Consider the following 12,540-nt stretch of genomic DNA (forward strand, 5'->3'; position numbering starts at 1 on the left):
ACATTTAAAGTGGTGTCAAACTGCATTAGTCCTGCAGCATAGATAAACCCTCAGAGAGAAGGGTGGCTGGGTTTTGCAATGACACTGTAGAAATAACGCACTTTTGACACTACTTCAACCGCCACAGCTCCATCCTACAGAATACTGGGGTGTGTAGTTTGGTGAGGCGCCAACCCTCTTGGGCAGAAGGGGTTAAAAACCTTGCAGAACTACACATCCCAGGATTCCAGAGAATGGAGCTAGAGAGCATTAAAGCGGTATCAACCTGTTTTATTTCTGCTGTGTGGATGCACCATTAGTTGGGTTTGGAGATATACAATATGGCTTAGGTTTACACACAGACACACACACGTTCACACACACATCCAGATATAAAATAAAGGATCTCAGTGTGTTGTTTTTAAACCCAACCTGGAGGCTTTTGGGGGGGGGGGGGTGAGTCCTTTTTGCCTTCCTTTTGTAGAAATAATGCCACTTCACCCCACTTTAACTCCCACGGCTCCATCCTACCATATCCTGGGATGTGTAGTTTGCCAAGGCCGCATCCTTCCTGGGCAGAGAAGGGTTTAAAAACCTTGCAAACCTACCCACTCCTGACTACAGGATTCCAGTGAATGGACCTGCACAGCATTAAAGTGGTGTCAACTTGCTTTATTTCTGCAGTGTGGACCCACCTTTAGCTAGGTGTTAGGTTTGCATGTACAGTATACACATATGCATGTACACACACACACACACATATATAAACACACACATGTGTGTATGTATATATTTTGTGTGTATGTATGTGTGTCTATTCAATTTTATTTTATTTATTTCAAGGATTTATATTCTGCTTTTCCCCCACAGTGGGATGTATATGTGTGTGTGTGTGTGTGTACAGAGAAAGAGAAAGAGCGAGGTATGTCTGTATATGTGTGAATATATATGTGTGTGTGTGTGTATTCAGTATATATACATCTGTGTGAATATATATGTGTTTATATATTCACTGCATATATGTATGTGTGTCTCTATGTATGTGTATATATATATATATATTCAATGTATATATATTTATATCTGTGTATGTGTATATATATATATATATATGTATGTGTGTGTATATTCAGTATATACAGTGTATGTGTATCTACATGTTCAGTATATATGTGTGTGTTTATTTGTGTTTATATATGTTTGTATATTCAGTTTATATATATGTGCGTCTGTGTATATGTCTGTGTATTTATGTGTGTTTATATATGTGTGTGTATCCAGTATATATATATGTCTGTGTATGTGTGTGTAAAAAATCAGTATGTATATCTGTATGTCTGTGTATATATATGTGTGTGTTTATATGTGTGTATTCAGTATATATATATATATATATATATATATCTGTGTATATGTGTGTGTATATATATTCAGTATAGGTATGTGTGTGTGAATATATATGTGTGTATACATATTCAGGATATATATGTGTGTGTGTGTGTGTTTTCACACACACCAACCCCTGGGATGTGTAGTTTGGCCAGGCCCCATCCCTCTTGGGGATGAGTGTGTTTTTGTGTATGTGTATAAAACCTTGCCAAACTACACACCCAAGGACTCTTTTTGTCAGAGGGCTCAAAGCGGTATCAAACCGCTTTATTCTTCCAGTGTAGATGCCCCAAGGCAGGGGAAGAAGGCGTGTATGTGTGTGAAAAGAGTCAAGTCATGCTTACAGGGCGGAGGTTGGAGGGATGGAGGAGGAGGAGGAGGAGGAAGAAGGGGAGGTTTCTGCCTCCTCCATCTCCATAAAATGGAGGCCCTCCCTCCCTGTCTCTTTCCCCGTTTCCCTCTCTTTTTCCTCAGCGAATGAAAAGGAGCTGAAGGAGGCGCTGAGGGAGCTGACCATGGAGCCCTCGCCGCCCGTCGTCTTCGTCCGACGGCACCCGGTCGGAGGCTACGAGAAGACGGCCCAGGTAGGGAGATAGATATATATATATGTTAGCTTACAATATTTAGTTAGAATAGTTATTCTGTACCCCGCCTTCCCGCCCAAAATGGGACTCGAGGCGGCTTACAGTCTCTCAGGTCTCCCCCCCCCCAAAAAAAACCCCACACACTGCAAGAAACAATGCGTTTTGGGGAGCTGAGACTGTAGGACTGAGTTCCCAGAATTCCCTAGCACTGAGCCAGAGCACTTAAAAGCGGCGTCAAACTGGATTATTTCTGCAGTGTGTTTTGGACCAGCAAAACACTGTACAGTTAAAAACTTACCAAAGTGATCATTAAAGTAGCATCAGACTCTTACAGTGTTAAAACAGACCATTTGTTTCAAAATGGGATACAGTTTTTAAAAAAAGCACTAAATACAGCACCCTTAAAATAATACAACGCCTGGTTGTGGTTGTGTGCCTTCAAGAGGTTTCTGAGTTATGGCAACCCCAAAGTGGCTGGGTTTGCCATATCCTGCGGTTTTCTGGGTAAGTTTGGTTAAGGTTGCAGTTGTTGTTTTTGCCATTGGCTCCCTCTGAGGTTGAGAGAGTGTGACTTGACCAAGGTTAACCCCAGTGGAGTTCCATGGCCAAACTTAATGGCTACCCTTGTTGTTGTTGTTGTTGTTGTTGTGTGCCTTCAAGTCATTTCCAACTTACAGCGACCTTAAGGCAAACTTATCATGGGGTTTTCTTGGCCAAGTTCCTTCAGAGGGATTTCCCCCCATTGCCATCCTCTGAGGCTGAGAGAGTGTGACTTGCCCAAAGTCAGCCAGTGGTTTTTCGTGACTGAATGGAATTCGAACCCTGGTCTCCAGAGTCATAGCCCAGCGCTCAAAGCACCACACTGGCTTTCACAAATATAAACTATCCAGCCTTTCCATCAGTAGTAGAACCCAAGGCAGGTCACAGCACAGTTATGGAAAAACACGAAAGTTACAACAGTGAAACACAAGCAGCTTCATATAAAAACAAGAACCAAATTTGTTGCTGGTGTGGGCCTTCAAGTTGTTTCCGAATTATGGCAACCCTAATGCGAACCTATAAATGGGGTTTACTTGGCAGGATTTTTTCAGAGAGGGTTTACTTTTGCTTTTTGCTGAGGTTGAGAGAGTGGGACTTTTTCAATGTCACCTAATGGGCTTCCATGTCTGAGCGGGGATTTGAACCCTGGTCTCCAGAGTCCTAGTCCAACACACAAACCACTACACCATGCTGGCTCTCAAGAACCAGATTAAAAGCACATTAGGAATTAAAAGTATAGCGCATCTAGTTATATCCATTGAGTAGACTCATAGAGGTGGAAGGGACCAGTTTAGTCCCCCTTCCATGCAGGGATACACATTCAAAGCATCCCGAAGCAGATGGCCATCCAACCTCTGTCTAAAATCCTCATTCAGTCAGGGCTATGCAGGTGCAGTACTTAATTCCTGCGCATGAACGCAGTTGCATTGAGTCCAGGCAGTTATGGACTTTTTTCACCCTAAGAGTCTGGAAAGCCCATATGTTGCAATACATATGTCATGTGGAGTTGCTGTTGTTGTGCAAGAGACTCCCAAAGCGCCAAGGACATTTATTCAGTTGCGTTATAGTAAGTTGCAGCATAATGTATTTTCATTCCAAAACTTTGGGAATTACCCGTAAATTGGTAGCTTGCAAAGATAAATATATAATCTGTACATATTTAAAATATATTAAAATAATATACTTTAAAGTTAAGTTAAAATAATGGGATGACTGAGGTTCACTTCCATTATTCCATTATTACAACCTGCTTTAGGCAGGAAGAAATGGCCCAGCTGTACAGTACAGTGGTACCCCGGGATACGAATGTGCCGCCTTACGAAATTTCCGGGTTACGAAAAAAATCAATAGAAAAAAACTGTTCCGGGTTACGAAGGTTATTTCGGGTTACGAAAATTTTTTTGGTGCTTTTCGGCGCTTTTTCGCACGAAATCGCGGCTTTTCCCCATTAGCACCTATGGCTTTTTCGGCTTACGAAGCATTTCGGGTTACGAACGCGGCGGCGGAACGAATTATTTTCGTAACCCAGGGTACCACTGTAGTTGGTTGTCAAATCACAAGAAACCAGAAACACTTGGAGATCCATAGCAAATTCCTTTTGTTGTTTTAAAGTATTTTTAGTACTTCTCATATTTGTGTGTTGTGTTCTACTAGTTTTTACATTGTAAACTGTACTGGGATCCATGTTATACACAGTTTGGAAAAGTTATACAACTTCTATATTCTTGTATTCAGCAAGACCAATGATGGTTGCTTCATGGACTCTGGGATTAGAAAACATACAGAGGTAGCTGTGTTGGACATTTAACAAATACAAACAAAAATCGATCAGTGATACCTTTATTGGCCAACTGAAATGCACAATATACCTGTTGCAAGCCATGGCCTTCTTCATCAGGCAAGATGTTACAAACCAAACAGGAGAAAAACTAAACAATTGGAGATGTTAGTCAGATGCCTGCATGTTGTTTCAGTCCTTAGTAAAGATGTTATGATGGGCCTCCAAAAGATGTCCTCTCCATCATAACATCTTTACTAAAAACAACATGCAGGCATTTGCTAACATCTCCATTGATTTTTCCCCCTCTCCTGTTGGTTTGTAACAATCTTGCCTGATGAAGAAGCCCATGAGATTCAAAAGCTTGCAACAGGTATATTATGCATTTCAGTTGGCCAATAAAGTACCACTGATGGATTTTTTGTTTTATCTGGGATTAGAAGTAACTTTTCCAAGCTCTCTGTGTTGTCCCAGGTCAACTAATGTTAAAGTAATACTGTATTATGGTGTTACCTTTATTAAGCCAACACAAAGGCACAACATTCATTGCTCTAGCTTGCAAAGCTAGTAAAATTAATTTTATGCATCTTGGTTGGCCTAAAGGTCACAATATGGACTACAGAATTTGTCTCATGGGCAAAATGGCTACCCTGCATCCAGATAAACAAAACACTCTCACGCCAAAAGCTCAGGCCTTCTCTATATGCTCTAATGTGACATTTTGATCTTTGCTTGTGTTTCTATCTTCTATTACTATGTCTGTGTCAGAGTCATTTCCCTGGAGGCAAACAGGTACATGAGCCCAGGCATTTGTTAAACGCAAACATAGTGACTAAATTTCAGCTGACAGGATATGGAGATTAATGGATGCGCTTTCCAGACCCCAGCTGTCAAAATTCATTGTGAAATTCAGACAGTCATTAACCCAATTGGCAGCTATCTACAAGCATGGATCATGAGCCAAATTCTCCTGTGGTACAGTATGGCAACCATCATCATTTTGTGCTTACATGCCAAAAACTCAAGTAAATGAGATGAATGCTTACAAAAGGGTAGTCTTTTGCATGGTTACTTATGCAAATGTTCCTGTAAAGCCACAGAAAATGATCCCCTTATTAGTGGTGGCACCTGATCCATTAATTAATGCCTCTGCAACAGGCATCTTGAGTCTGGCCATATCTTCTCACCTCTTGCAGTAAAAACATAGGGCTTTCATGAGATCACATCTGAGTTGTTGTAGTTATGGTGGCTGTGCCTTAACAGACCCATTTTTGGGGGGCTAGAACCCACCTAGAATTTTCCAGCCTGGGATCAGTAGACAGCCTCCTGAAGGGATTCTGGGATCAATATTAATAATAATGATAATATAAGGGGGGTCCTAAGCAATCCAGTTCCTGCTACTCTTGTATATTGAGCTCATCAATCTGTGACTGTTGGGAAAGTGTTGCAAATACAAATCTGAGCAAGTAAACTGGCAGTCAGGTTTTTTATTGTAGGTTTGGATATTTATGAGGAATCGTGAACATTGGTTATGGAGCCAGTGGGGGCAGCAAAAATACTCATTACATATAACTTCGATCTGTTATGTGTGCTTCATGGGTGCAAAGCAAAGATTCTGGCAAGAGTGTTAAGTCAAAAATCCTTATAATGTGACAATTTTACATTCTCTTCATGGTTCTGTGACCCATAAAATGCGTAATCTTGTGCATAGTGCACTATTCAGAATGTTCTAGAATCTTGTAGAATTATCTTGGTATAGTTTATTTCCTTCAGATGCTGTGGACTGCAAATCCCAGCAGTTTCTAGCCGCATAGCCAACGCATGGATGCTGGGAGCTGCAGTCCAGTGACAGCTGCAGGGCTTTATGATTCTCACCTCTTAAAATGGAGTTGTTTTCTTACTATACTAATGTCTCTCTTTTCATCTTATATTTTTACTACTACTGTCAGCTATCTGGACACCTTTAATTAACAGTTTTCTGGATTTGCTTTCTTTAGGCACCGTGAGGGAACACTTCACAGATGCTTGAAGTGACTGGCCAAGCAGAGGACCATCTTATGATCTGATAGTCATTGGAGGGGTTCTGGTGGGCTTGCAGCTTCCAAGGTAGGATCAATGAAAAAACCCTGTGGGAATCTTGGTTTGCTCTGGTCTTCTTAGATCCTTTAAAGGATCCCTTTGGGCAAACTTTGTATGCCTAGGACATCCTGGATAGTTTTTTGCAATCCATCAAGGGGAACATATAGAACCCTGCACAGACAAGGCAAAACCATTTGAATAGAAGTTACTCACACATCAAAACAACAGCTGGTGATGAATCTACTCTCGGTTTATTCTGAGCTTTCAGCAGTATCCAAGGGTGTGGAACCAACCTATTATGGGGTTAGGTTCAGCACCTTGAATAGCTTTTTTAACATTCAGACAGGACCAGTGGATTTGCTGTCTCCACTGACTAAGAGTCTACAACAGTCACACAACCAGGATTTTCTCTCTCTCTGGGTGTGTTGTGTTGCCCTCCTCCATGCATCCCACACCGCTCCAGAGTGTCTTTGACTGCTGGAAACCATTTTGGCCCAACAAAAGCCCAATTAAAGACTGCTGGAAACCAGTTGGCCCAACAAAAGCCTCTTCTTTGCCCTTAACTGAGCAGTGAGCATCTCAATACCTAGAGAGATGGCTGAACTTCAGCTGCTTGTATTAACTTGAATTCTGTCCTGATATTATGATACGTTCAGTTATTTGTTAGCATCTGTTCCTGAGAAATGGGATCATATATGCAGACAGGGTGTGCATGGGCTTCCAAGTATGGTAGGATTTCAGCTCCCATGAGGCCTAGTCTGAATAGATGATAGGGTTTGCAGTCCGACTACATCTAGAGGGCCACTCTTCCCTAACTGCCATGGTACAAAGTTAATCTCTACTAATAAGACTTTAGTGAAAAAACTCAAATTAGTTTTAGAATCAAAAACAAGCAACTGATAAATAATTTCTGAAGTTTTAACTTTGGGTCTGAAATATGCAGGCTTCTTTGTTTTTCATATTTTCCATTTAGCCCTTTTATTGTTAATAAAATGTAGAGAGAGAGAGAGAGATATTAATAGCTTCAAAGGAGCAACAATGCAAAAGGTGCTGAGTAATGCTGTTGGGAAAATAGAAATAGGGATTAATAAACACTACCTGCCTGAAAGAAAACACATCTTTCAGGCAGTCTAGCTTGCAAAAGTGAACTTTTTTAAAAAAAAAATGCACCCTACCTACTTTACAACAGAGTATTTTCATTTTTTTTAAAAAAAAAGTTCACTTTTGCAAGCTAGACTAAAAGGCTATTGATTTAGGGAACCTGGTGCCTGTGACATGGTTTGGACTGCAGCTCCCATTTATCCAGCTGGCTTGCCCTGGTAGTTGTATAGAACCATAAGCCTGCCATAGAGCCAGCCTTAGCATTGTCTGTACTGGGGTGGAATTCCATGTGGCCCCTCCAAATGTTGTGGATTGCCTCTTCTGGCATTGGCTTAAGCTGACTGGGGTTTCTAGGAGTTACAGTTGCATGAGCTCTGGAGAACTGCATGACTTTCCAGATTTCAGGAGTCTATTCCACTCTTACCTGGGGATGAAATTGATGGATTTGGATTATTCGATGCAAAGCACATGGTCATCTTCTTGTCTGTGGTGTACAATTTTATCAGCTTAAATTCAACTGATGAGGTGAGAAAATTGTTTTTGCCTTAGCTGGTGGGTACTTGGTAAAGTTTTTATTATCTGTACTCCAGCTAATACCCCAGGGTATTTTGTTACTAATTATTTCACTTCTCGATAGCTTCTGCTGAGATTTAATTGGCTTTTCCCACACATGTGTTTCGTTATGACAGTCAGATATATAATTGCTTTTAAGTATGGACTTGCTGCTTTTTCAGAGGATGCACCAGTAATTTTGCTTGGACAGATGGGAATTTCTCTGAATCTGTACATTAATACAATTGCTCTGGAACAGGTACTAGTCCTGGATTTCCAAGACAAATAAACTGGATTTAACATATAGCACAGCTTTATAAGGAAGTACAGAAGATACAGAAAAGTGGCCAAAGGGCTGTGCCCGCAAATAAGTAAATGATATTAAAGCCTTGGTCTTTTGATGGTCCCCATCACCAGAGCTGGGCCTTCTGTGCCAGATGGCAGGATAGATACAGCTGCCATTTTGAATTCTACTGTGGCACCTGATAGCACAACTGAGCAATTAAGATGACAGGTGGCTTTTGATGGACCAAAGTGGCAAATATGAAAGCAGTGGACCAGTATATGGACAGTGAAGGACTCATTTCCTGCATTTATTTTACATAGCAAACTCTTGTGGTTTAGATAGTGAATAATCCCTGGCAAAATAGATGAGAGATGAGCCTAGATAGAGCTGTCCATGAATGCAAACAGCACAAAACTATCACGGGTATCTGATCCGGAACAGGGCCTACAGATGTTTTTAGTATTACATCCCAGAACCTTTTCACTAAATGGCAGATGATGGGTTCCTTGTAATTATCAGTAGTTCCCTTTTTGCCAACAAGAAGGAATTTACAATACAAGTACAATTTTATGGTTAATGGTTCTAGTTACTTTATAGTTACAGTAGAAACATACAGCTTCAATACTTAGGTGTTTTGTATGACATACCAATGGCTTGTGCATTCTAATGTTCCTTTAAAATAACCAGTTATTTTTTTAATAATGGCAAAGTAAAATGTCCCAGTGTTAAAATGCATATTATATTAAGAAAAATGAGTTTACCTAGGAACAGTAAATTTAGCTAATTTGAAAAGCAGTCATCTAAGCTCTTCACTGTCCTTCTCCCTCCAACATTGGAAGTTTCTAAATTTCAGGGAGAGTACATTTTAAGGGACTTCAGCATGAAGCTTCTGAGTTAGGGTCAAACATGCAAAGCAATTTTAACAGTTTATGATTGAGCTCAATAGACTTAGTCTGTCTTGAGCAACTCACACCTGAAATTAACTGTCCTCTATTAGGTGTTTATATATACTGCTTTTTCCTTTGTCAATTCATTAGCAGCTGGAAATGGGTTGCACACCCATTATAATTGGATCTTTATTCCTTGGCTCGGTGTGTTGTATATTCAGGGTGAATGACACACCTGTCTCTTGCATTGTTGGGCCTCCTGATTTAACTTTGTAATAATTCCCCCATGTTTGCTGCTGCTGTACAAGACTCTCGGATGTGGGATTATAAACACTTGTGCACATGCACTATCAACTGAGGATAACACTAATGCATGTTGAGTGGGCTCTGGCCCCAGAATCTTGTCGTGATACATTTTGTTAGCCTTTGCCAGAAACTGTTGTGTTCTGCGTATCACTATCATGGTTGCTGTGCGGCAAATGAAAATCTGAATTACCATTCTCTTATTGTCACACTTGGCCTGGCCTACAGCAGCCATAATTGGGAAGTGCACTGAGGGCAATACTTTGTATTGTGGTGCTGATACCAGTGACATCTTCATTGGTCAGTTGTTCTTGTCAAGTGCCACAGTGGGAATCAAAATGGAAGGTAGCAGCTGGACATACTAGCTTATCTAGCATGGGAGGGCCATTTCTTTTAGGATTTAAACAAAGGTCCTTCTATTGGGACCTAACGGGCGCTGGTGTCTAACATGTCTCTGGGAATGCCACATGCTGAGGGAACACTTGCAAGTCAGGAGTGGCAATTTTTTAAGTGACTCCTCCCCATTACATTCTGATGTTTTCAATTTTGGTAGGAAACCAACATCCTATTATTACACTTGGAATGGGGATGTGCTGACTTGCCTAGCCTACTATTTTTCCTTCACCTAAGGCAGTAGAGGACAAGGGGTCTTGGAGATGTCTCATCAAAGGTGCTCCATGATCGGGGTTTATTCGAGGGCAGTTAACAACAAAAGCTATGTAGCCTTGATCAGCTTATTGCTTCAAATCTAGGCAAAGGACCACTTTAGATTTTAGCCAGTATTTCTTCTTGTGTTTCTTATATGCTTCTGACGTTATCCTTTTTTTAAGACAGAACCTCTAGAGCAAATAAAAAGAGCATGTGGGGTAGACTGTTTGTTTGTTGTATCAACTCCTGTGGCTGTCTTTATTCAAAAGAAATGGTACATTTAAGTGCCACTTTTAAAAAGTATGACAGTGTAATATGTAGCTTTGTTTCTCTGATCTGATTAGGGCCAGTTGAGACCGGATACTGTCCTTGCATGGGTGTATTTATTGTAACGATGTTTCTTGGACATGCTAAAATACAGACCATGACTTGGGGGCAAGACTGAGTCCATGTGCATCACTTATGTCTCAGAATAAAGCTAATATAGAAAGGTGTTTTGAAGTATAAACATACACATTATCCAAAGTCTTAAGGGCCATTCATGTAATGATGCACCATCATTTGACCACTGTGGTTAATTCAGGAGACCAAACGATCATTCAGCATTTAATTAAGTTCATGTTGTTTCAGTTTATTTTTCCCACAGGCATTCACCTAAATGTTGCTTTTGTTCATGATTAATAATTGCCATGAAATCCAATCTTTCTTGTTTTCATCATTGAAAGAGAGAAATGAAACAGGAATTGGAATATTTCTCTGAGATTTCTTCACCTCAACCCCCCACCTGCCATGGCAACACTTCAGCAAGTCCAAAATGAGAGATCCATCTTGACACTGTGTTTTCCCAATAATTGACTGTCGTGCCAATAGTAAGTGCGTGGGGGAAAATTGCCTTTTTGTGATGTCTGGTTACCTATTCGCAATAAAATCCTTTAGTTTGTAAAATCAGCTGCATGGGTGTTTAGGATAATTAGGTATAATGACAGTAATTATGGGGAATTACCATGTGTTGTAATGCGCTTGTATACTGTTTTTAGCCACCTGGGTGACTGGGTTTCCATTTTGGACTGGCCTTCCCGTCAGTATTGATCAGATGCTGGTCATTCAATTTAAACTGGATTGGCGCTAGAATTCCATCCTCACCCTTTGTAGGGAATATAATGGTACTATGTTAAGATAGATACACTGACTCTGTGATCTGGGCTAGTTTAATCAAATGTAACGAAGATTGAGTTCTCATTTCTTGATCACAGACCTTTTCAGGATGGTTATCATATAGGATCATGATTTACATTTGGTCTTCTAGATGGAGACAGCCAGGCTAGCTGTAGTGGTTTGAGTGTTGTAGCTGTATGAGGATTTGGGAGACCAGGGTTTTCATCCTTGCTTGAGTATGGAAACTGAATGGGTGACCTGGGCAAGTCAACTTTTTCTCAGTCTCAGAGGAAAGCAATGGCAGGCCCCTCTAACAGATCTTGTCCAGCAACCCCATGACTGGTTACCTAAGGCAATCCATAAGTCAAAATAACCTGAAGGCACCAGCAGCTTCTAAACAGCCTCTTCATGAGGCACTATAGGTGTGCTGTGATAGTAGCAACTATCATACAGCTGAGAACAGTGGAAGTTATAATCTATTATTGTACAGGGAGTAAGGGGAAGCTAAGGCTTAGGTGGTCTGAAAGTAGAGGAAGAGAGTACTCTGTGATTGTGGAATGTAGATCTGGCTTGACTCTACTAAGCTGCTACCACAGCCTTTTGGAATGCAGTTGTCTGCTATTGTTCTGTTTGCTATGTGATAATGATTGTTGCCCAACTTAGTTATGAGTGGGTCATTGTGTTACCCTGTAATTATCAACATTGTTGTGGGTTGGATGTTGTGCTATTATTCCCTCTCTCCTAATTCATTTCACTGACCACCTAGCAGTTGCCTATTTGATTACGAGACATCAACAAGAGTAGCTCAGCATCTACTTCTAGGAACAGCAACAAGATCTTGTGGCACCTTAAAGATGGCCAGATTTATGATGGCATAAGCTTTTGTGGACATTGTATTACTTATCAGGTGCATGATTTATTAGCCTCAAGTTAGGAGATTTAATACGGTATATAACAGAATACAATATATTTGAGTATATCAACTTGATGAATTTGCCAACTTGGTGTTGGTACCATAAGGTAGCTGATGAGGTGGACATCATCTATGAAAGTATTAGACTGTAATCATGGCTGCTGAGACCTGACACTGGGCCCACGGCAAAATGCACGATGCTTTCCACTCCCTAAATTTTAGCAGTAGTATTTATATTACTCTCTGACTGTAGTTGATACCAGCATTTATATTATAATGTATTAATTTCTTCACTGTCTAGAGCTGCAAACCGCAGGCTCTCCCAATATCTGAAACGCCTAATGATT

General features: G+C 40.6%; 2 protein-coding genes across 5 annotated transcripts in view; both read left to right on the top strand.

The window, feature by feature from the left end:
* HCFC2 (host cell factor C2) overlaps positions 1-12,540 on the top strand; it is a 91,627-nt gene that overhangs the window by 46,549 nt on the left and 32,538 nt on the right. The gene's annotated exons all lie outside the window — the stretch shown is intronic.
* The window catches only part of TXNRD1 (thioredoxin reductase 1), a 170,157-nt gene continuing 159,350 nt past the window's right edge, over positions 1,734-12,540 (top strand). The window contains exon 1 of the mRNA XM_042469798.1: positions 1,734-1,952. Coding sequence (XP_042325732.1) covers positions 1,884-1,952 — 69 coding nt within the window. The 5' untranslated portion in view covers positions 1,734-1,883. The remainder of the gene's footprint in view (positions 1,953-12,540) is intronic.

This window comes from Sceloporus undulatus, chromosome 5 (assembly GCF_019175285.1).
Source record: "Sceloporus undulatus isolate JIND9_A2432 ecotype Alabama chromosome 5, SceUnd_v1.1, whole genome shotgun sequence".
In the NCBI taxonomy this organism is placed as follows: domain Eukaryota; kingdom Metazoa; phylum Chordata; class Lepidosauria; order Squamata; family Phrynosomatidae; genus Sceloporus; species Sceloporus undulatus.